The following is a 25,634-nucleotide window of genomic DNA, read 5'->3' as shown; positions in this document are numbered from 1 at the left end:
AACAGCTACTTGGCTTTCACAAGATAATTTTCTATGAAGGTATCAAATCGGTGCTATTCTTAAATTTTTTTCTTTAATACTTTATTCACTGCTTCACACTTTTTTTGTGTCACTGGAATTCAGAATAATAGGTCATCTTGCTTTTAAAAATGTCTGTTCATCCATTGTATTATTTGAGGATTTCAGCTGCAAGGTGAAACGTGAAGTGATAAATGACGGTGGTAAAAGGATACTATGGTGGAACTATACTGCAGTAAAAATCTTGGGACTGCATTTCCAGAAAGTTCTAGCTGGGAAATGGTGTATTTGTTGAAATTAAAGCTTTAATGAATATGGATCACCTTTGAGTAATGCTAGAACTGTCAAGGCAAAAGTTATTGTGATACCAAAACCCTGACTGAGGGGGGAAAAAAAAAAGCTGGGGGGAAGAGTAGTATCATCAAGTACATGTGGTCTAAAAGTAAAAAGTAGCAAAGTAGATTTGCAAGTGTTTTTAAACCCAGAGCAATTTTGATGAATATTTGTTCAGTGAAATTTTGATACTTCAGTATTGGTTCCCATTTGGAACTGAAAATATATGTAAGCATTTAAAGATTTGGAAAGAGTTGGTAAGGAACAGAAAACCTTTTGGGCACTTTTGCAAAATGTACCAAATAAAGAATGCTGCAATGCTTCTTCATGACCTTAGTGTTTGAGATGATGGATTTAGAGGAACTATAGTGAATGTGAAGCTGGATGTTTTCAGTTCTAAGATACAAATGTGTAAGTGCTCGTGTGCTTGTGTAGTGAAGTGGAAACCTGCTCTTCCCTCTGATCTCCCAGCATATTTTCATGGCTGTTTAATGTTTTTGTTGGTCTTAGTGGGGCCTTCTTTGTGGGTTTCTTGAAATTATTTTGGGTTCAGTGGGTTTGGTATTCTGGGTTGGTTTTGGTTTTTTTTTTTAGTTCTGAGGACTGCTTTTCCAGACTTATGGTTTTAAAGCTGAAAAACTGAAAGAAATTTAAATCTTTTAAATTCTTGCAGGAAAATGTTAGAACTTCAACTGGGGAAAAAACCCAACCCATCCTATATTAAAAATAGGAATTTGGTTGTAACTTGACTAAGTTTAGATATTTTTTTTTTTAATTAATCTCTTTAAATTCTTGGCTTCTCCAGACTGTTCCTTCCAGTTTCAAAAATACACAAACAGGAAATGGAAACATCTTTAACATATAGTGTCTAAAATGTTTCCTATTTGTAGGATGATAATGCTGAAATATATTGTTGTCAGTATTTTTATGTACGTATGCAGATTTAGTCCTCAGATGCTTTTAGATGCCAAAATGTACTTTTTAGAGATCCTTACTTAAAACTGAGCAAGTTTGGTTACATTAAAAATATCAGTTGATGCCATATTAGTCACAGAAGCAGATAATTCTCAAGTTTTACTAATTCTGAATTCAGTGGTGGTTTTACTTTCATGATTTTCTGTTACCATAATGCAAGAGAATGACACAGTCTCCTTTTGTGTGTTTTTAGGTGGCATCCTTCAAATTTAAGCTACATGAGAAGAAGGAAGTTAGGCTTTATGTCGTATTTATTCAGTTATTCGTTTCTATTTTACCTGTTGATTGTATTGTACTGCATTTAATTGGTGACTTTTTTTTGTATATGTGTATTGATTCTGATCATGTTGACCACATGCTAGAAGAACTGCATATCATTGATTCCTCCTTTTATTCTGGATTTAGATTGTTCCAGCTATTTATTTGAGCACTTTGTAACATTCTAAAAACATAGTCACATTTTAACCTGTAAAATTACATTCAGGAATATACCTCATAAAAGGTGTATAATATTTGATTTGTGGCCAGTGCACAATTTATGTTTAGAAATCAATGAAGTACTGGTTTTAGTAATGATCATTGTTTTTGTGAGTTTAGAAATACATAGATGAGTCTCTTTCTCTTTGTATGAATAAACCAGCCAAAGGATACTGACAGTAAAATTAGAATGTTGCTGTTATCTAATATGCCATAGGTTATATTTATTTTGTTGTTGTCTTTAAGAGGATTGATTTTATTTTTGTCATTGGCCAAACATCAATGGAAGGTTTTTAGTGTTTTCACACTATTACTTGGGAGCAGTCTAATTTTGGAGTGAGTGAAAATTACTTTTGTTTGCTAGCTAATTCTTCCCTCTAAGAATGACCTCACCTTTTTATATATGTTTTTCTAGTTCTTTAGCCTAATCTAAGATAATGCCATTTAAATAGCAACCCCTGACCTGAGTCCGGAGTTTAGGATGCTGTAATCCAGTTTGTGGAGGAGATGAGGTACATGTCACTTTTCACTGCTAACAGCTGCCTCCTCTTCCAGATTCCCTCTTGTTCTTTCTGGGCAGGCATTAGTCTTCATGGCCTATGTCTTTTATTTAACTCTTATATGTATAATTTCTAAAATAAAAAAATAAATTCTTCAGGTAATTTGTGGATTAAAATCAGATCAGTTCCCTAAGTTGGCTACCTGTCCATTCGGAAGACCTAATGCTAGCAGGAAAGAAGGGAAAAAGAGACAGAAGATCTTCCTCTCTCATCACCAGCCGGTTTTATTTTCTGTTTATACTGCCTCTGGATGGGTTAGAGTTGATTTTCTTCATAGCAGCCTATTATGGGGCTGTATTTTGGATGTGATAATACACTGGTGTTCTGGCTATTGCTGAACAGCACTTGTACGATGTCAAGGCTTTCTGTTTTACCCTGTACTGGACCCCTGGTGAGTATGCTGGGGTGGGCAAGAAGTTAGGAGGGGACATGGCTGGGACAGCTGACCCAAACTGACTTGCAAGGATATCCCATGCCATGTAACATTGTAATCAGCAATAAACACCTGAGGGGGCCGGGGGAGGTGTTGGTGTGGAAGGTAGCTATTGCTCGGAGCTTGGCTGAGCATTGATTTGCTTGTTGGGAGGTGGTGAGTGGTGAAAAATACTGCTTGGTGGTTTTTTCCCCTCTCTTCTTCATTTATTAAATTGTCTCTATCTGGACCCATGTGTTTCCTTACTTTTTGTGTTCTCTCCCATGACTCTCACCACTAAGTGGGGGTGTGAGAGAGCAAGGGGCTGTGAGGTACTGAGCGGCTGTCTGGGGATAACCCACCACAGAGTTAAACACGCAGATGTTTCACTGGAAATCCACAGAATGATAATGACTCTGAATATGGTCCCAGATGAAACCGCTCATCATTTGTAACTTTGACATTATGTTAGCATTATTTTTGATATTTCACCTCTCCCAAGCTGCATCTTGAAAAGGAATCTTCTTCCTGGTGGATGAGGGGAACATAATTGATCAGGAGAGCTAGGAATGAATTGGGATGTATCAATAATATTTTAAAAAGTTGAGTTGACATTTCAGTTCTAGCTCTCAGTGACAACGTCTTTTTGGGAATATGTAAGTCGGTCCACCTAAAGTAAGGATTATGTACCACTTAAACTCTTTGACTTTGTGCTTCCCTGCCAACACCTAGTGGTTCATAAGCCAGACAGGTGAGTTGATTGGCTGAAAGCTTCACAGCCTCTCCATTCTTCAGCTGAGTTAGTACTTTTTGAGGAAGTTGTGGAGCTACTGCAACTGAAAGCTCTACAAGAAGTTTATCATATGCTTTGTGAATGGTAGTGGTAGCAGAAGGAAGCTGGGAAAAGGGCAGAGAAATAATTCCTTTTAATCGGGTGTGGATGAAAAAAACAACAGCTTAATATTGTGGCCTGGAATGGCGGCATACCACGCTATTTATACCAGTGGAAGGACTATCCTTTTGCATGTTAGGTTTATCAATAAACTGCGTAACAGATTTATGACTAGCTGTAACTTCAGAAAGTGGGTTAGGCTACTTTGGCTTACTGGATAGGCCAATTCCAATAATAACAAGTGAGTGTCCCTTCCTTGTCCCTGTGCTTTAGTTGTGTGAGCTCCTGGTGCTATGTGCCAGTGCGGATGGAGCTGATGCAGATTCAGCAGGAATGAATGTTTTCTGATGCTTTATCACCAAATCACCAGGTGTCAGTGCAAAAAAGGTGTGGGAATATATAACTAAGTATTTGGGGAATAGGGGAGTACTACTGTCTAGCAGTACTGCTCTTTTCAGTATGGTTGTGACAGCTTGCCATTACATTAGCTCAGCCATTTTGTAAAATCCTACTTTTAGTCAGCCCTCCATTTCCTGGGTGTGTATAATTGACATGAACTAAAGACGAGTATTCGGTTCTGCACTTCTGGAATGCATCTGGTTACATCAGTCTGGCTTCTCAGAAGGGCAAAATATTGTTCCATCTTGTATGATTCAGTAATGTTTTCAAGAACTGCTGCTAATTCTCCTCTGCACTGCCATAATTACTAGGAACTGTAATGGTCCGTTTGGGTGAGGACCCATAGCTAAGCAGTACTTCATTAACTGTTTCCCATGCACCTTTTTTTCTTGTCGTGCTTTTGGATGCAGAGTGTCTAGAGATGCAGTGCAAGAGCCTTATTTGGTTTGTGCAGTAATCCATCTGCTCTCCCCTCTGTTCTGGTCTGGTCATGTTTCATCTAATAATACCACTGTGTCTTTCAGCCTGTTAAATAGGAGATCGGAAGCTTAAAGGGAAGCGATCCTCATCAGTTTCATTCCTAAGTATTTGCTTGATGTAACACGACAGATCAGGTCATGGAAAAAAAACCCCTTATAAGAATATGAATTTCTGTTAAAGTTCAAAATAAAAGATTTTTCATGAGGAGTGAATGTTATAGCCCTTAAAATTTTGGGAGCACAAGACATGTTAGCATAGTGCAGGAAAAATGAAGGAATAACTATCATTCTCTTTCTGTACTAACTCCTTATGTACCTTGTCTTTTCTGTGATAATTAGCTCCAGTTAAAGTGCTCACATAGAGGCCATACTGGAGATGATGGTTAGCAGAGGAAATGTTTAGAATTTAATTAGTTGTAACTCAGGGTTCTGCCTAACTGTTACAGGAAAAAGGTAAAAATTCAGCTAGACTTGAGTAATCCAGGTAAGAATTCTTATTTATTAGTTATTGAGCAGAACTACATTAATAGCTTTTCACAGTTACTACTTTGGAATGTTATTTTCTTGAAAGGCAATAAATAGTTACTCAATCTTACCTTCAGGCTTTAAAATAAATAAAATACAAGTTGTCATGTATCTTTAATAAGAACTTCTGACTTTAGTGATAAGTTCATAGTAATTGACTTCATAATAATCTTAAGTATACTGGAGACTGTAAGACTAATATCAATCAGAAAACATAAATGTGGAGATTAAAGGTGTGTATTGAATGTAGACTGAGCGGTAGTGGACTTGGTATAACTTTTGCTGTCATATTCTACTTGTAGGTAAAAAGAACATACTCTCATGGTACATATAGAGCTGGCCCAATGAGACAGATCAGCCTGGTTGGAGCAGTTGATGAGGAAGTGGGGGATTACTTCCCTGAATTTCTTGATATGTTGGAAGAATCACCCTTCTTAAAAGTAAGGACAGAAGGGAAATGGGTTGGGAGAAGGGGGATGATACACTGTCTGGTACCGCTATAATAATGCGAGAGTATGTGATACTCGCTTAGATAATTCGGTGGTCTAATAAAAGTTTTCATTGTGACAAATGAAGGCTGCTTTTTAAAGTTTTAAAAATAACTCACTTCAAAACTGTGGCTTGTATTTCCCATTAGTGTACACTGCCGTGGGGAACACTTTCTAGTTTAAAATTAGAGAGTCGTAAAGACAGTGATGATGGTCCCATTATGTGGGTACGTCCAGGAGAGCAAATGATCCCTGTGGCTGACATGCCAAAGTCACCTTTCAAAAGGAAGAGGTATGTTGAATTATTCTGCATGATGAATGTCTGGTTAGTATTCTTTCCCTACAAATTCACTTTATCGCAAACCTTTTACTGGTTCATACTACATCTTAGTATAAATTTCTGTAAATCTTAATCTCAAAATACACTTTTAGGTTGCTTTGTTTTATAAGGATGTGGATTTTTTTTTAATTGTTTACTGTCTGCCTAAGGAAGGTGCTGGTCCTTTTTGGAGCTTTAGTAGGAATTTAAAGTGAAAACTGCAGGGAAATGTGGACAGGCATACAACTACTGATGTATGCCAGGAAAGTAGAATTAATACCCCTGTTCTTAAATGTGAGTGGATGTTTGAAGAGAGAAACACTTGTCCCTTGAGGTCTTACTTGAAAGGTAACACCTCCAACATTAAATGACATCGTTAAGCTTTGCTGTGGTTCTGTCTGTAATCACCAGCTTAAGAGTAGGGATATCCTCTGTAAAGCTCAAATATTAAGTGTCATGAGAAATTATCTCTTTGGAGTTCTCTTGTTTAAAACTCAGCCATAAAAAAAGAAATAAAAATAAATGGAAGCAGGGTCAGGTGGCTCAGAAGGAGTGCAGTTAAAGCCAAAGACCATCTGGAGTTGAATGTGGCAAGGGATGTGAAGGGCAACAAGAAGGACTTCTACAGACACATGAGGGGCAAAAGAGAGACTAGGGAAAATATAAGGCATCTGCTGAATGGGGCAAAGGGCCTGGAGACAAGAAGGGGCATGAAAAAGGCCAAGATACTCCCTGCTTACTTTGTCGTTGTCTTTACTGGTGAGATTTACCTTCAGGAATGCCAGGTCCCAGAGACAGTAGGAATGTCTGGGGCAAGGACTACTTGCCTTCAGTGGAGGAGAATCAGGTTAAGGAACATATTAGACATACAGACTAGACAGACATGAGCCCATGGGATCTGATGAGATGTACCCAGAAGTGCTGTGGGAGCTGGCCAATATAATTGCAAGGCCACTTTTGATTGTTTTTGAAAGGTTATAGCAATTGGCAAAGGTTCCTCAGGACTGGGGGAAAGCAAATGTCACTCCAGTCATTTGGAAGGGTAGGAAGCAGGACCTGGGGAACTGCAGGCCAGTCAGCCCTTGCCTTTGTCCTGGGGAGGAGGGTGCCATTTCAAACATGAGGGACAAGTTGATCGTTGGGAGTAACAAGTATTGATTTACAGAGGGCAAGTCATGCTCTAGTCACCTGACACCATTCTGCAACATAAGGACTGGCTCATAGGGTGAGAGGAGTGCCAGGGATGTTGTTCATCTTGACTTCAGCAAGGGTTTCCACACTAGATACCTCTCTCCTGTTACATCCTAGTAGACAAATTAACGAAGGGCAAACTAGACTGATGGACAGTGAAGTGGCTCAAGAACTGGCTTAACTGCTGTGCTCAAGCGGAGGACAGTCACCTCTGGAGTAACCCAGGCATTGATAACTTGTGCCGATACTGTTCAACACCTTCATTAGCAGCGGGCATCATGGGACAGAGCACACCCTCCACAGGTTTGCAGGTGATACAAAACTGGAAGGAGTGGTTGATGCACCACAGGATTTTGCTGCCAGTAAGAGGGACCAGGAGAAACAGGCCAACTCTGTGGGCTCAGGACATAAGCACAGGGATGTGCAAAGCCCAGCTCCTAAGAGGCCAGCAGCCTGCTGGGCAGCATTGGGAAGATCACTGACAGCGGGCTGAGGGGGGAGATTGTTCCCCTCTGCTCATCACTGGTGAGACACATCTGGACTCTCATGTCCAGTTCTAGGATTGCCAGTCCAAGACCAGCATACTGGAGCAGGTCTGGTGACATGAAAGGTAGGCATGGGAGAACTGGGGTTTACCCTAAGAGAAGGCTCAGTGAGATCATATCAATGTGTATGAGCATCTGATGGGATGTTGTAAGAAGGACTTTTGTCAGCACTGCCCGGTGATGTGAGCAGAAGTAACAGGAGCAAAATGAATTACTAGAAATTCCATTTAAAATAAGGAGAGAGAAAAACTTTACTGTGTGGGTGGTTGAACACTAGGAGAGCTTGCCCAGAGAGCTTGTGGAGTCTTTTGTCTTTGGAGTCCTTCAGAACTTGACACATTCCTGAGCAACCTGCTCTAGCTGAGTGGGAGAAGTTGGACTACACAGTTTTCAGATGTCCCTTCCAACCTTAGCTATCCTATGATTATAAGCAACTCTTGGGGAAAATGGGCACACCATGTTGGCTCCAGGTGGCCAAGAAAATGGTCTTGTGGCTCTATTCCCTCTCTGCAGTGTTTCCTCCACTTCCATTAAACCCTGAAGAAATAACCTTTTGCTGCTTCTCATTCCCAGTTCTACAACATGGAACTAAATACACATACACACTTCCCAGAGGTTTGGTAGAAAAATGAATGTTGAAGAATGACTTCAGGGACAATTGAAATGGATACCTAATAGTCAGGAAGCAGCAAAGGCTGGCAGTCCCCTGCCAGGGGCTGATCACGGTAGGGCCCAGCCTCATGGTGCCTGAGGGAGGCAGGTAGGGCAGATCTGGGGCTTGGGGAGGAGATTCAGCCCACACTCCAGTGTGTCAGGCAAGTGTGTGGCCATGGACAGGACTGAGGTCAAGCCAGGAAGTCAGTCTGCAAGTGAGGAACATGTCCAGTTACTGCTGGGTAGGTCCATCATGACAAAGCCGTCCTGAGGTCAACTGGGAAGCAACTCTGTGGCCCAGCACACCTCTGTTCCTGCAGCATGGCTCAGGCCAGGACTGAAGGCCCAGGCCTGAGCTTAGAGAGCTTTTGGGAGCTTTGTCTGGGTTGGTGGGTGGAGACTGCAGGTGAGGCTGTTCAGTCATTAGGGCCTTTTAGTGTACTCAGGGCCCTGACACTGTGGTGGTGGTTTGGGTTTTTTGTTGGGTTTTTTTTGCCTTTTTTGTTGCATAGGTGGTCTGATTTTTTTGCATAGCTTGTATTTTTTTTAAATTTGTCCTAAGTGTTACTGTTCTCATTTGACTACATGTTCTCACTGAAGGGAGACAACCAATGCTATTGGCTATGGTGGTAATTAGGTAATTAAGAGAAATTTCTATATCGCTAATATGATTTTTCTTATACAGAACTACCAATGAAATAAAAAACTTGCAGTACCTACCTCGAACCAGTGAACCCCGTGAAATGCTATTTGAAGACCGGACACGAGCCCATGCAGATCACATAGGACAAGGTTTTGAACGCCAGACTACAGCAGCTGTGGGAGTATTGAAGGCTGTGCACTGTGGAGAGTGGTATGTGTTGAGTGACTTATTCATGTAGGTGTTTGAAAAATATTTGCCTGAATTTCTATTTAACCTATTCTGTGCTCCTTCTACCAACTACAATCTAGTATTAGAGATTTAATGAAGACTTAGTCGATATTGGACTTCTTTTCCCCCCTCTGTGCACTAGATGTGTTTTCCCTCTGCTAGATTGGGTGCAGTTTTGCTGTGTGGCTGAAACCAGAAAGGTGCCTTGCAGTGACAGTTTAGTAGCTATAACTGAGTTGCTGTAACAGAGTTAACGTTAGATGTAAGAACACTTCACGCTTTATTTTGCTTTGAATAGTGCATATGGACAGGTTAGGAAGATCACTGCCAGCGGGCTGAGGGGGATGATTCTTCCCCTCTGCTCATCACTGGTGAGAGACAACTGCAGTCTCACATCCAGTCTGGGCTTGTCAGTTCAAGACAGACATGGGCATACTGGAGCAGGTCTGGTGACTTGAAAGGCGGTCGTGGGAAAACTGGGATTTACGCTTGAGAAAAGAAGGCTCAGTGGGATCATATCAGTGTGTATGAGCATCTGATGGGAGGCTGTAAGAAGGACTTTTGTCAGCACTGCCCGGTGATGTGAGCAGGGGTGTGCGTGAAGACCTTTTGGCAACTCTTCGTGTTGTCTGGAGGTGAGCAGAATGTTTATGCTTCTGCTTCAAAATCATGGCTGTTACGACCTTGGTTTAGTTATGGTAGATCACCTAGGAAGAATCCTGTTGTATGAGGCTGTGTGATTTTCTTTGGTGTCTGTCTTTGGAATTCCCATATGAGACTTGGGAAATGCATGTATCTCATTTGAAGCTGTACACATTTTAGCCAAATAAGAAGCCCATAATCATATGGACTTCCTGGCCCAGATCTAAGCAGCATTTTGAGGATCTTCTGACCTTGGTTTGGGAGAATGACCTTAGTTTTGGAGGTTACCTTTGCATATGTAAACACTGAAAATACCCTTTGCTCTTTATATGTGTCTAGAATTTAGAAGAGGGAGTTCCCTTTGGATGAGGTGATGCAAATTTGTGTTACAGTGCATGAGTTCATTGAGATAGAAAATTGTAAAATTACTGTTGGAGAAGAACTGGATTGTTCAGATGTTAACGTGTTTTTATTTTGGGCTCTGAGGTTATGCAGTTTACTTTCTCTTCATGTTGATGATAGCTGGAGCCTTAACCTTCTTGCTCGCTTTGTGAGAAGCTGGAGTGAACTCAGACTAAGCAGTGGTAGCAGGGCAAGAGCTGAGATACTGTGTAGATCTGATTTATTTTAAATTACACTTCACACATATGAGAGGGAGACAGACACTCAAAGATTCATTATAAAGGTAAAACAACAAAACAACCCCAAACCAACAAACTACCCCATCCCCAAACTTGTATGCCTGTGGAAATTAATAAGAACCTAAGTTGATAGTGATTTAAATGTCTGTCGGAACTTCCCATTCTCACTCTGTACCTTCATAACAAGATCCTCCGCCCTTGGAAATCTTAACATGTTCATTTGCATTCTAAAAATAAGTCTTCTTGCTTTTCAGATCTAAACTATCATCTGCTCTCATATGTTGGCCCTTGTAAAAAAGGGTCTCTATTCAACGTCCATTAAAACTCCTTTTAAACTTGGAAAAATGAATTAGTCAAAATAAAAAATGTATTGATCAAAAAGTGATCTGAAAATAGGCAAAACTGCCCAACAAACTTGAAAGTACTTCGGGGGGGGGGGGGGGGGGGAAGGAGGGGGAGGAGGAAAGTAACTATTAGTGTTTCACTTCAGCGTAAGGACTGAAAATGTATCTTTTAATACAGAATAAGAAATTTTGGGTTCACATATGTAGAGGAGGAAAATACATAACACAATCAATACAGTAAAAGTGGTGTATTTCAAGCTTGATTTGACCTCAATGATTTCTCCTTTCCCCTTCCACTTTTTGGTATAATTTTGAGAAGCCACTTCACTGTACTTTCAAGAAGAGAACTAATCAGGGCTTACGATAATGAAGCATCATTAATTAATATGTAACACATTAATATAATTTTAGAAATTAGCTTTACCATAATTTGTAAGATGCGGGTAGATTTATTTTAAAGGGAACAACATGCATAGAAATTTTAAAAAATCTGGGTGTGGTTGTTTTTTTTTTTAAAAAAAAAATTTTTGAAGAGTTAAACAAAACCGGAAGTCGGACAGATTCCAGGGGCGATTAGAGCACTATGGCAGTAAAAATGCACATGTTTTAATGCTGAGATACCATATATAAAATTCATATTTTCCTTGAGGATGAAATAAGGCAATTCCTAGACTTGCTGAACTGAGTTGTTAGTTTGTGTTCAGTTCGTATAAAAGTGAATTGGCTGTGCAAAAAAGGCTTTGTAATCAAGAAGGTGCTGTGGATTTAGAGAAAGTGGGATATATTCAGTAGTTTCAGAACAGAGAGGAACAGTACTGTTGAAAAGCAAAGGCAGCTTTGGAGGATAGAGGACAGAACTAGAAAGAAAATAGTTTTCGGAAGAACAAAAAATAATTTTTGCTTTCCCAAATGTGACAGGCTTTTGATTTGACGCTTTTTGTAAAAACTACTGGATTGGGATTTATTTTTTTTTTTTAAATTTCTGTGACTATTTACAAATTGTAGAAGAGCTCTGGCTATTGCTAGCAAACATTTTCAAGGGATGCCCTGCATTGAAGTCTAATAAACACTGGTGTAGTGATCATGCTGATTACTTAATGCCATTTTTATAGGTGATACCAAGTGTGCTTTAGAATTTAAGAAATGCAAGTGAAATTTTAAATTACGGAAAATTTGAAGATTTACTTGGGACACTTGGGTGGGTTTTTACAGGAACAGCAAAAGACCCTTCATGGTGGTGTTGGCAAAATTAAACCCTGTCCTGTGCTTCAGTGCAAGCAGCTCTCAAGTCTGTGTTCCAGAGCATGAAGTTGTTAGTGCTTTTCTATATGATCATAGGAATTTGTTATATATTGCCAGACTTCATGCATTAGGTAAGAAATGTTCATGGTAAAACCTGTAATCTTGAATCTGTTTTGAAAAGCTACAGCAAAGAGTCCAGCCTTTCTGAAGAATGAGGTTAAAGAAAAAAAAAATTGCCAAAAATAGTTCTAGCAGTGCTCTGATAGGGTCTTAAATGGATTTTTCTGAAGTCGTCTTACAGTTCTGTTTGGATTTAATGTCTTTTTGGACGCTGCTACTATTTTGCTTGGTGGGGGCGGATACCCCCTAAACTTTAGGTTTTACAAAATACAGTCTCCAAGTTGTGCTAAATATCAAATCTGCAAATGCAGAATTAAAGATAATCTGGCAATTTTCCCTTTCTTGCATTTGTAAAAGCAATGTCATGTTTTGTGATAGAACTGCAGCACAGATTTGGTAATGCATACTGTTGCATATATATATAGGGACTGAGAAAATGAATAATTTAAAAAAATTATTAGCTATAATTTGTCCTGTGTAATGTGTAAAAACAGAGTAGACACTGCTGTGAAAACATTGCTTTGAATTAAGGTTCTTTTGGTATGCAGATATTCTTTGTAGTTTAATTCTGAACTTCACTTACAAATATGAACTCCAGATGCAGATATATATTCTTAAAAAAATAAAAAACATAACTGCATTAAAAAAAGTAGGTTGTAGCTTATTTTTTTTATACCACTGACTAGAGATGTTTATGTAAACTTTTTGCTTTCAGTGCTTAAAGCTTCTTCAGGAGCATATGGACCAAAACAGAGAGACATTTTCATCTTTGTAATATTGAAAGTAAAATACACTCTCTGAAAATTCTCCCTAGTGTACTTTCAGTAGTTGATCTGGGATTTTTTCCCCCCCTGAAAATAGCCTCATAACTGTAGTTTGGTTTTTCTTTATTGAGATCATGACCTAAATAAAATAAACATGCCTCATCTGTTTAAAAAGCCCAATAAACTGTACATCATTGCCTGCTTCTTAGTATGTAAATAAAGCCATATACATATATAAATAAGAAAATTGGTTACTATCTTGCTTTTTAAAAAGTGCTGGAACATCCATTCAGTAAATTCTGAAACATATCAAACTGTTTTGCTCTGCCAGCTCCTTCCCCAGGCCCCAGCAAATCGACCCCGGTGGAGGTGGGGGGGGGTGGGGTGGCTGCCCGGGGGGGTGGCAGAGGCCAGGCCTGCTGGCAGGTGTCAGAGGCAGGAGGACACCCTTGTGTTTCATGGTTCTGCCCATGGTTCCTCTTGGCTGTGCCTGGACCCAGCCTGTGCAGGAACAGCGCACAGCAGCCCGCTGCGGGGAAGGGTGCTCACTCCTCTCAGCACTGGCAGGGCTCCACAGGGCAACGAAGGAAGAAAGTCATCAACCGGGGTCTTTCTAGCTGATATATTTTCCTTGCAAAACTACTCCAGTGTGAGTTTTATCCTGTGTGAATGAAGTCTTCGTATCACCACACATCTTAAACCCTTTTAAAAACCAAACGTCCCTCAAAAGCAAACATAGAACTTAGTTTTATGTTACCATTGAAGAACTGTGTTTGGCTTTTAGATCAGAAAAGTGGTAAGAATTGTAGCTGGTTTTGCCTTTTGTTAGCTATTTCTGGTTAATGTCTCTAGAAGAATTATATAAATGGTGTGTTTCTTTGCAGGAGATGTTGTGGGACAAGAGGTGAATTCTCCTGATAGTTTGAATACGGAGACAAACCTACTTCAGATTTTGCTCTTCTGCAGCTCTCTAGTGAGCATAAATAGGACTGTATTTTTAAGGGGTGTTCTGTGGAGGATGCCAGTAGTTCGTGCTTAGTAGCATTGTGGCAACTTGATGTAGATTCAGCTTCCCTACTAACTCTGGACAAGGTGCTTAAAGCTCAGATACTAAGTGATGTTTCATAGAATCATAGAATGGTTTGGGTTGGAAGGGACCTTTAGAGGCCATCTAATCCAACCCCCCCTGCACTGAGCAGGGACATCTCCAACTAGATCAGGTTGCTCAGAGCCCCATCCAACCTGACCTTAAATCTTTCCAGGGATGGGGCATCTGCCACCTCTCTGGGCAACCTGTCCCAGTGCTTCACCACCCTCATCATAAAAGTTTCTTCCTTTTATCCAGTCTAAATCTACCCTCCTTTAGTTTAAAACCATTAATCCTTGTCCTGTCAGAACAGGCCTTGCCAAAGAGGTTGCACCCATCTTTCCTATAGTCCCCCTTCAAGTACTGGAAGGCCACAGTAAGGTCTCCCTGCAGCCTTCTCTTCTCCAGGCTGGACAACCCCAACTCTCTCAGCCTGTCCTCGCAGGAGAGGTGCTCCAGCCCTTGGATCATTTTTGTGGCCTCCTCTGGACCTGCTCCAACAGGTCCATGTCCTTCTTGTGCTGAGGACACCAGAGCTGGACGCAGCACTGCAGGTGGGGTCTCACCAGAGCGGAGCAGAGGGGCAGAATCACCTCCCTCAACCTGCTGGCCACATTTCTTGTGATGCGGCCCAGGGTATGGTTGGCTTTCTGGGCTGCAAGCACACATTGCTGACTCATGTCCAGCTTTTCATCCACCAGTACCCCCAAGTCCTTCTCTGCAGGGCTGCTCTCATTCCCTTCATCCCACCACCTGTATTGGTATCAGGGGTTGCCCTGACGCAGGTGCAGGACCTTGCATTTGGCCTTGTTGAACCTCATGAGGTTCTCACAGGCTTGTCTCTCCAGGTTGTCCAGGTCTCTCTGGATGACATCCCGTCCTTCTGGTGTGTCAACTGCACCGCTCAGCTTGGTGTTGTCTGCAGACTTGCTGAGGGTGCACATGGTATTGCTGTCTGTGTCATTGATGAAGATATTAAACAGTACTGGTCCCAATACAGACCCCTGAGGGACACCACTTGTCACCAGAGTTTGCCATAGTACTAGTCAGACTGCTGCATACTTGGAGGTATCTGATAGATGTATCATAGTAGAGTGTTGACAGTGTAAGCCCAATGTATCTGGGGCATCTGTCTTCCAGCATCAAGGCAGGCAGAGGTCAATTAAAAATAAAAATAGTTTTGTTGCTCTTTCATTGCTGCTTTTACTGCCATTTGTAAAGAAATTGTGGTTAATTCATTTAACCACTTTAATGAGGTTGTGTTTGAGAATTAGCCATTTTAGTCAACGTTTTTTCTTCAAAATTTAGGTTACATTAGAATTGTTGCTTTTTTTAATCATTGGCTTTATCCTTGCTTGCAGACTTTTCTCTATTATTCTGCATAGCATGTTAAGTTCCAGCCTCTGACTGTGCAATTCTCACTCTTCTGCAGGTCTGAGCAGCCTCGTATAACCAAAGATGTAATTTGTTTTCATGCTGAAGACTTCTTGGAGGTAGTTCAGCGAATGCAGTTAGATTTGCATGAGCCTCCACTCTCACAGGTAAGCAAGCTGCGATCTCTTGATCATTTGTCCTCTGAGTCCTAAATGAGAGTTTTCACCCTTTTTCTCTTTCTTCCTCCAGTGTGTCCAGTGGGTTGATGATGCAAAACTTAATCAGCTGCGAAGGGAAGGCATTCGATATGCCAGAATTCAGTTATTCGATAATGACATTTATTTTATCCCAAGGAATGTTGTGCACCAGTTCAAAACAGTTTCAGCTGTGTGCAGTTTGGCTTGGCACATCCGGCTCAAGCTGTATCATTCAGAGGAAGAACTTTCTCAAAATACAAGTACTGTTGAAGCAGAGACCTCTGCAGACCTCAAGTCTTCGGTTATCGGACTTCAGACTGACAGTGGAATTTGTACAATGAGCAAAAATACCTCCGAAGACACCAAATTTTCAGATGCTCTGCAGACAAAGTATCTGCAGCAGGAATTTCTGCCGATAAAACACGAACCTATTGCATCTCACCGAATAAAAGAAGAGCCCATGAATGTTGATCTTACTGAAAAGATAGCGACAGCCAATGATGTCGGGGCCCAGAACGTTCAGACTAGGTTGGATCACATTGAATTGACGGCATTTAAGTTGGAAGTGGATTCTAAATGTGAACCTGGCACCAAGGACTTACAAGGCAAGTTATGCCCTGGAGGTCACGTACATCCAGATGATACAAGACAACATAGTTCATCATACCCGAAACTGCATGGACAAAGAGAGGATGATTTTTTGTGCTAAATTTGTATATACGGTTTTAAATTCCTTTTTAAATTTAATGATGTAATAATGTAAAGATTCATAAATTCTGTGAGGTAAGTTTGTGACTTGCCTTCACATCTGTTACAGAAATAGTTATGTAGCTTTGTAACATTCCTCAGTGCCTGTCCATAACTGTGAAGTATCAAAGCACTTAGGGCCAGATGCACTGTAAACACTGCAGGTTTAACATAAAGAAGTCTTTAAATAATTTTGAGTTGTAGGTTTTAGAGTAGAGCTGACATTTAACATATATATTTTTTGTAAGATGAGCCAGAATTCTTTTTGACAATTCCAGGCTTTTCCATAGAGCTTATTTATACCAATTTTTTCATTTTAAATGTGTCAGCACTGTAGTGTAAATATCTTTTTTAAAAATCTTTTTAGTGTGATTTATACTGAAATGTGAGCCGCTTAATAAAGGTTCATAATAACAGATTGGTTTTATTTTTGGGTCTGCAAAAAATAATTCAGTTAAACTGCCTCTCTACATGGTTATGTTTCTACCTGCACTAAGACATAGGATGCCCTTACGCCGTTGTGGGGTGAGGAGCTGTAGTGAGCTGAGGCATTCTTTGTAAATCAGGATTAGTCAGGATGTGAAATCGGTCCTCCCTGCGCAGGATTCCTTACAGTTGCTCACTGAGGGCCCTGCCCCACTCCTGCTGTCAGATGCTGAGGTGGAACTGAGAGGCTAAGCTTGCCCTGCCGTGGAGGGCGGCTGGGCACCCCGGGGGCTCCCGTAACTGCACGCATCTCTCTGGATGAGCTGGTGCAAAGGAGCAAGCTCCCCTCTGTGCTTGCCTCTTCCCCCTGCTCAAGCCACAGTGAAGACAGTTCCATTTCACATTAAAAACAACAGCAGCAACCACCCCCTTGACTTAAATCAGTTATCTGACTAAAATTTAAACAAAGGGTATTTAAGTGGTTACTTACCAAGCTATAAAGGCCTCAGCTTTAGCAGTGACCTGTAATTCACTGAGACACATCTGGATTTGAATTGCTCCCTGTACTTGACAGTGCCAGGCAACAAAGATACTTGCCAGTGTGTCTAGTAGGAAGATTCCTCACAAGTCCCACTTCAGAAGCAAGAGTTGTTTCATTAAAAAAATAAGAGTGGTGTCCAAGTTAACCGTTCTTCTCTCTCTCTGCCTATGGAACGCTTGAATTCTCTGAAGCTGTGTTCTGAGGGAAGAGGATTTCAAGGCTAGGTAGCATCTGGTGTGGTGGTGGCAAAAACTCTGTCATTTAACTTATTTAATTCTTTGTGTAACATATTGCTGTATAGTTCAAACACATCTGAATGATATTTTTTTTTTCAGGTAGCTACAGATACAGATAGCAGTAAACTGCCATACAGCCTGTCCTTCAATTAAGTATTTAAAACTTAAGAGCCTAGGTCTGGTGTTATTTCCGAAGCCCTTTGTGTCGCTGAGTTTTTGTTTGGGTTTTTTTATTTTTATTTTTCCCTATAACTTTGAGAGCTGTACATCCGTACCTCCCCAGTTTATAACCTTTTGATGCACTTAGTGATCACTTTGGCTTCATTTGTAGCAATAGGACAATGTGATTTGCAGGTGATGTCTAATTTGGTTACCCAAGGCCCTTCTGTTGAAAACATTTTTTGCTTATAGGTTTTTAAAATTCAAAATGTTACTCTGTACTTGGCACTAAAATCAGCCACCTAATGGATGAGTGCCCTGATTTGTTTAAATTTAAAATAGGTCTGTCAAGGAATTATTTATTAAATCAATATTTGAATTGCTAAATGTTACTCCTATATAGCCATAATGATGTATTAGAGGAGCAATAGAAACATGAATCTCTTGGATGTGGCTAACATGTCCTCAAGTCTTACTGCTATTTTCTTTCATGCTGACTTAAGAGATTCCTACCAGTTTGGCACCCTCAGGGATCTTGCTTTCCCCTCACACCTTGAGCAAATGATTCATGTGTGACGTGGTAAGTTACTACTCTAGCAGGTTCTGATTTGAAAAACTAATCAGTTCATGTAAGAATTTGAGCCTTCCTGACAGAAGCGTGGTCTCTGCTACCTTTGTGTTTTCTGGATTATCTGGAAACTTCCACCCGTAATCTCTTTGGCTTTATGAACATCCGTACACAACTATGGAGCCTTCTACCCCCTTCTCGGTGCCAGCCCTTGGAGAGCAGTAAAAGAGAAGAGCTGCAGGTTGTAGTTTGCACCAAGCATGCAGCTTTCCGAGTGGGTGAGCGAAAGGCTCCATCTTTATCAAAACCAGCCTTGCCAGATACTGCTTTAAAAAAAAAAAAAAAAAAATTAAAACCCCCTATTTAGTGTATGTAGGAAAAAAAAAATCTTATTTGTGTGGTGGTGCTCGTGTGCTGATCGTTCATTCTGGTTCAAGTAGTTTTTTCTAAATTTGCCAGATTTTAGTAAAGTGTATGCATCCCCCCTGACAGCAAACAACTTTCTGCACCATAGACCCTGTCCAGACTGAAAAAATAAATCTTAGAAGATGGTTTAGCAAACACGACTTTATACTTAAGAGTAGAACTTTGCTTCCTTTTGAAGACCTGCTCAGTGGTCTTGGCTGATGTGGCCTCAAAGTTCTGCTCAGGTAGGTCTTCTAAACTGCTTCCATCTTCGACCTATTTTTTCTTTTTTTTTTTTTTTTTAAATCACTTTCAGGATGTTAGAGATTAAAAGTAAATGGCAGTTTTTGCAACTTTTATGCATCCTTTATTCTTGATTTTTGAGATAGACTAGATTCTCCTTTTTAGACAGAATATGAGGAAAGCCACGGGCAATCCCGGCAATCAGAACTCCCTTTGCATTCAAAGGTGGGAGCAGGCTGAGCGACTGGCTGTATTAGCATATGCTTCTTGCTGTGCTTTTTTTAAAGAAAAAGAAAAAAAAAAAAAAGCTGTTGTCCTCTGCCTGCGGTGTATTCCTTTTGATGTGGTTGCTCTTTAAGAGGGGAGTATCTTTTCTGAGAACTTCAGCTCCCAAATTGTTCGTTAGTCTGACAAAGGTCTCGCTTTGGTTTCATGTGGTCTGTGCTATAACCTTTATTCCTGCCGCATACAACTTCGTATTCAGACTTTTGCTTCAGCAATAAATCTTTCATGCCTTCTGATGTACTGGATCTAGTCTTTGCTTATTGCTCCCCGCCCCCTTCCTGGATTTCAGTGACATATAAATCTTTCTGTTATTTCGGCTGAAATCTCCAGTGTTTTAGTTGTCTCTCTTGGCCCTTGTTCTTCTGCAGATTGGAAAAATCTGCTCAAGGCCTGTCGCCCGCACTGCAGTGGTATCGGCGTCCGTGCGTTTGCAGCGGTGCTCCACTTAATGACGTGATGTGCAGAAATTCAGACATGTTTTCCTAGACACTGGTACTGTATCTGTGGGTAGCAAAGCATTGCATTGTTACTGTCACCGCCAATAGCTTTCAACATGGTAGCTACATTTTTTTTTTTAAATTAGTGGATCTTTTGCATTTCACTGGCAACTGACTTCATGTGTTACATACAAGTGTTACGCAGTGTTGTGTCATCCCCCAGCCCTCCAAATGCCTGCGAATTGACTCTGAAACAGCATTTTCATTACAGGTACTGCTAGCATGCAGATTTTTCCTTCCTTGTTACTATAGTGAATATTTCAATACTACTTTAACTGAAATATTAATTCTATTTAGTATTAGAAATAAAGTATTATTTCAGAGGGTGATGATTTAAGTATTCATCTGTGAAAGAATTCCTTGGTGATAAATAAAATTGATTTTTAACCAGATATACATGTGCGCAGTAAATTAGTTGGCATTGCAAATGATGTAGGAAATGGAAACATAAAATCGTAGAATGCTGTGAAACTGATCCAAACCATTTGGAAAATTGAATAAGTCTGTCAAGGACCACAGGACTGGTGTTCACTGATCAAAATGACTGTCTGCTCGTATCCGCGTGTGAATAAGGATGCTGAATTGATTGAAATAAATCCATGTTTTCTCCATGCTCATTGGCAAAGTGACGTGTTGTGAGATAGCAGACTACCACCTGACCCTGCTAGGATGAGAACTGTACTGATTCTGACCGAGGGAGAAGAGAACTGTGCAGGCTTCTCAGGTGTAACTGTATCCGTGTTTCCTAGTGGTCGGGTAGGTAGCGACGCTTGCCTGTAGGCAGGCCGGCGCCTGCTACCTGACCGTGAATGTATACGGGTTGCGAGGGACTCGCGTTCGCTGACCTGCGCTTCGCTGTGAATGACGCTGTTGAGAATGTGTTCTTTGATTGTGAGTCGCTGTGTTCAACTGGTGTTGTGTTACTTTCTCAAGCGGATGAAATGCACTTTACGAACTGTATAATAGCTGATACCGAGACTTTGTGCAGATCCCACCGAGTCTGCAGCATACGTGGGAAAATCTGGGACGCTTATCATCAGCCACTCATTTCATTTTTCTTAGAAATGCAGATTATTTTGTGCTCTGTTCAGAAGCAGCGATTAACTTCACAATGTCCAGGTTGCTATTTCTATTAGAATCATCAGGGATACTGACTTGGCAAATTTAGTGTATTATATTCTAACCACTGTTTTTTCTCTGTGCTATGTTGCTAATATTTCCTCTGCTTTGGAGCTGTCCTGTACTTGAGTCCCAGCTAAACACTGAGCTTCTCGTGTTCTGGTCATGCTGGTAGATAAGCCTACTGATGAGGGCGTTAGTCCTAAATAGTCCTTTAATATTTGGTGTACAGTTATGATAATCTGATACAATCGTTGATTAAAACAGCAGTTTAAACTTCTATTTTTATCAAGTTTTATTTTTCAATAACTTCTGATATTATGTTTTCTCTTACCAATTAATTTCCGCACCACCTGAATGAAAGTGCAATGTTCGGTAGAGCTTAGGTCTGTGTTCCCAGGGCTGTGCTTTCTATGGCAGCTCTTTTATCTGCTTGTACAGAGACAAAATAGGGCAGTTAGCCGAGAAAGCTGTTCTGTAAGTGTCTCAAGAAGAAATAATCCCTGAGAATTAGACCTGTGTGTATAAGAGTAATGGTACAAAAGTCAAGACTGCTAAAGCTACACCTGAAGCATGCAGTAACGCTCAGGTTCTTACCTGTCTAATCGATGCAGTTGAGAGCTTTTCTTAATCTCAGAGATGAAATTTTAGATACAAAACATCTTTTAGCAGCGATTTCTTTATGAACTTCAACAGGAACACTGAGATAAAACCACAGATAAAATTAGCTCGGGTTCTCATTCCTCCTGTTTCTGGCTCTTACACTGTCATTCTGCGCTGTATGTGGACTCTTCCTACATTTGCCTGCTTGTGGTGAGGGTTTTATTAGAAACGGCAGACCAAAGGAAAGAGTGTTACCGAGTTGCAGATTTTTCTACTCTTTATCCAACTTCAGTACAAGAACAAGGAGAAAATGTCAAATTAATATTGAGTAGCACTGTAGTGGTCCCACTCCACTCCTTAAATTGCCTTAGTCCACAAAGCTGGTGCTTTTCAGCAGCTAGCTGATACCCAGGGCTGTTCAGGTAGGCCAGGCTCATATGGGAGACTAACTCCATCCAAATCTTAAACAAATAAAGGTACAATGAAAAGGTACAAACACTTTTTCCAATTTGGCGTAGTTATTTGTACCTCAACTAGAAAAACAAAAAAAAAAAGTGTGATGTGGGACACGGCAGCGCTACGCTTTCCATGCTAATGAATTCAAAGAACTCAATTCTGAGGACACAGTTACTCAGGAGTGTTATTACTGAAAAGCAGCTTTCTTTGTTCCCAAAATACAATGGTGTTGAAATAAGTAACGCCTAATGCTGTTAGAGTTCTCAGTTCCTGGAGCCTCATAAATTTCACTTCCATCAGTACCTTTGTGTCACCCAGCTTTTAAACTGGGCAAATGGGCAAATTTCCATGAGGTTGCTCTAGGATTTTGTTTCTGTACTACTGTGCAGATAGGTCAGAAAACACTGGTGCTTCCATCTCTTAAACCACTGTGTAACTTAGGCCTGTGCTAGCTTAGTTTTTAATACTGCCCCCATGCCTAGCAGTGCATTTGGGACGCCGGGTACACGCGCCCGCGGAGCACTCAGGTTGAAGTTTGTTGGAGGTGGGGATGTCACACGGTTGTATTTTTCAAGCACAGAAAGAGCAGAAAACTGGGCGCTGCTCTAAAATGGTGACAACCCGCGAACAGCAGTATGAATGGGCTACTGGAGACCCTAGCTTCATCACGTTCCACACATGTGCATTGCTTCCCTTAATCAGAGGAACATAGGTACTCACCTACAGTGCACGCTGAAGTGTTCGGGCTTGTGTAAATGATTCAAAGAGAAATAAATGATGGAGAATATAGATCTCCATATACAATACATATAATTTCTCCCTATATAACGTATGTATCATCAATATACAATAAATACTTCCAGTTTCATTTCAGAACAGCAAGCTTCTGAATTGCATTTTACAACAGAGCCGCTGAAGGCGACCTTCTCCCCTCCGTGCCCCGCGTTAGCTGCTGCAGGAGCCTCGGGTGAGGTGTGCTCTAGTGCGCCGCGTCCCTGCATCGTCATTTCCTTCTGCCCGTTTCTCACAGATCGGTACGGGCCGTCTCGGCATCGACTTCCCCTTTTCCCTGCCAGCAGCTTCAACGCCGCCTTTCACTCGTTTAGTTCTATTTAATGAAGATCAGTTGATCAGTCTGTAAATTCAAGAAAGGGTGTGAGGAGACCTCACTCCATGTCGAAGCGGTGAAGGGCGCCTTTGAGAACAGGGTAATTATGAAGAGAGGCAACTCCTGCAACAGCTTCTGGAGCTGGCTACAGCGTACCTTGTATCGTAAACCCTTTTGAACGCAGTTCTGGTATCACCAAAAAGCAAGACCGTGTGTACAAAGGTGTTGGCACAGTTTAGGTCAGTTAAACCTGATACAAAATACAAAGTCAAAAGGGATTGCTGTAATTTATTTCAAGGTTTGTAAACCTTTAAAAAAACAGAACACACACCAAAAAAGAAACACCAAAACAAAACCTCAAACCCTGCAATTTTTGGTCTTTTACTATTGAATTTAATTAATTAAGAGAAGATTTGGAACAACTGTGTTTAAGTCTAGTGAATTAGAGATGCCGAACTTCCAGATAATTGTTGCATCTGTAGAATAGAAGGGGTTTATTAAGGGGGCAGGGTCACCATTTGTGGCCCATCGTGCTAATAACACACCAAGTCCTAATGAGGCTCGTTCTTATTCTCCCATCATTTGTTGTGTTAAGTTAGAATGATCCATTAGCATCATCAGCTGGGCTGAGAAAGCTGCGCTGCTCTGCTGAGCAGTGTGGGCTCTTTTGGCATCGTTTGAACAAGGCTTTTTTGCTTTTTATTCTGTGATAATTGCCAGATGGGGACAGACTCTGGGCACCGCGTTTTATGCTCAGTGCCACAACATAACTTACCGAACAGGGATCAGTGTGGGTGCATGTATCTGTTTGTCGTGTCTAAAGTGCTTAAATGCTTGTTAGGTATTTGTGGCAATGTTTGTTAAGGGGTTCATAAAAGTTTACCTTACTTGGAGGTAGGTCTTCAGCCACTTTCTTTTTTGCCCTAAATTTTTAAAACATCTGATAAAAATTCCACGAGGTCTAGCTTGCGTGCCACAGGCCGTACCTGGAATATTGCATCCTGCAAAGCTCAGTGACCCTAGTTTCCATTTGACCACTGAAGAACCGCTAAAGAGATCTAAACTGGATGTACAAATCAAGCATATGCTCTATATATGCTCTATATACACACACACGTATACTTAAATAGAGCATGTAAATGTCATGGTCACTCTCACGTTTCCTATATGCAGCAGGCCCACGAGCATGTATGGAGACAGACGTTCTTCCCCCCTCCTCATCACAAGCGCCATTTTAACTTAAAAAGTCCCAAAGGCAGAGAAGGAAGCCCGTTCTTCACGGGAGCCTTGTATGAGCAGGCAAAAAATGTCTCAAACACAGCAAGGTCCTTCTGTGAAGTGTTCAGAACTCAGTCAGGTGTGGATACACACCTCCAAAAAAACTGTTCCCGATAAGCACTGAAGGGGAAGGAGATTTCTAAATGGTAGTACAGCTCCCCATAAACTATGTGATGCTTATCACCTGGGGCCGAGTACACAGATTTGCTTTGTGAAAGCTGATACATTATTTTTATTATAATAAAGGTGTTCTAAATAGTTTGCATTTTTAACAGCTAATGACCAGAGTTTTTGTCATTCCTTGGTTTCTCCTTTAGCAAGGTAGGACGTCAAGCACCCTGCAGCAAACATGACTGAAATTCTTTTTAAAGATCATTTGTTACCTGATGTTCTGAACTGAGATCCATTGCCTTAGACTGGAACAGGGTCTTTTCTTAGGTCAAGCCCTTTCAGCAGTCTCTGACATGGTTCCCATGTGTTTATGCCCCCATCTGTGTGACTGAACAGCAAGAGACAATCCAAATGCTTCAGGAAGGAGGTTTGTTTTTTTTTTAAGGACAGCTGGATGTACATAATTAAAGTTCTATTTGTGAGACACTTTGATCTAGTCACCCATTGCCTTAGATGGCTTTTCCTGGGCTCTTCTCATTCACCATTCTTTTGTACCTAGGAACTGGAAATGCATCAGTATCTTCAGCACATGTGTTATTAATGTCCTAGACAACACTAACATTTGAATTTGGTGTTACTGTAGCTCCTGTAAGAACACGTTCAGTCCATAAATATGCTTATGGTTCCAGCTCTTCCCACAAATCCCCTTCACTGCATTTGTTACTTGAAATCAGGGTCATTTACTCACATCTGAGCTGCCAGTCCTCCACAAAGCCAAGGCTTCACCCCCAGAGATTTAATGTACTAGGGTGTTAGAAAACATTTTCCTTGTCCACTGCCCACTGCCCACAGGTACAAAGACATTACAGCACTCGCCCCCAGCATCAGTCTTCACTGCTGATTTCTCCCTTGCAAAGCTCATCAATTGTCTCCCTCTTCTCTGGATCTCAGACTGCTGGCACAGTTCAGCTACAAACTTTTTTCCCCTTGGTGAACAGACTTGTCAGTGTCTGTTTCAGCAGCTCAAAAAAAGTACTTATTTTAAAACCCTGAGAGTGGAAGTGGATTCTCAGTGTCAAAAAGAAAAGGCTGAGTCACTTTCTTCTGTTTTTGCTCTTACTTGGCAGCTATTGATTGTTACCGATTCTTAAATCAAATTAGGCCTTTACAGAAATTACTGTTAACTGGTTATTTGTCAAGTGACAGCAGAAGTAGTAGAAATCTTAAATCCTCTTTCCAAGGACTGCCCAATGTGCTGAACACTCAGGGGTAGAACATCTGTGGTTCCTTCAAGATCTTCTGC

The 25,634-nt window shown here is 40.9% G+C and overlaps 1 protein-coding gene across 2 annotated transcripts in view; it reads left to right on the top strand.

The window, feature by feature from the left end:
* Window positions 1-21,055, top strand: part of RSBN1L (round spermatid basic protein 1 like) — a 53,374-nt gene extending 32,319 nt beyond the window's left edge. For both annotated transcript variants that reach the window (XM_064444183.1, XM_064444171.1), the window contains 5 exons: window positions 5,373-5,510; window positions 5,708-5,850; window positions 8,953-9,120; window positions 15,411-15,519; window positions 15,602-21,055. In XM_064444183.1, coding sequence (XP_064300253.1) covers window positions 5,373-5,510; window positions 5,708-5,850; window positions 8,953-9,120; window positions 15,411-15,519; window positions 15,602-16,258 — 1,215 coding nt within the window. In that variant the 3' untranslated portion in view covers window positions 16,259-21,055. The remainder of the gene's footprint in view (window positions 1-5,372; window positions 5,511-5,707; window positions 5,851-8,952; window positions 9,121-15,410; window positions 15,520-15,601) is intronic.
* Window positions 21,056-25,634: the final 4,579 nt, after the last annotated feature.

Source organism: Phalacrocorax carbo, chromosome 1 (genome assembly GCF_963921805.1).
Source record: "Phalacrocorax carbo chromosome 1, bPhaCar2.1, whole genome shotgun sequence".
NCBI classification, from domain to species: Eukaryota; Metazoa; Chordata; class Aves; order Suliformes; family Phalacrocoracidae; genus Phalacrocorax; species Phalacrocorax carbo.
This window is presented reverse-complemented; position numbering and strand designations above follow the sequence as displayed.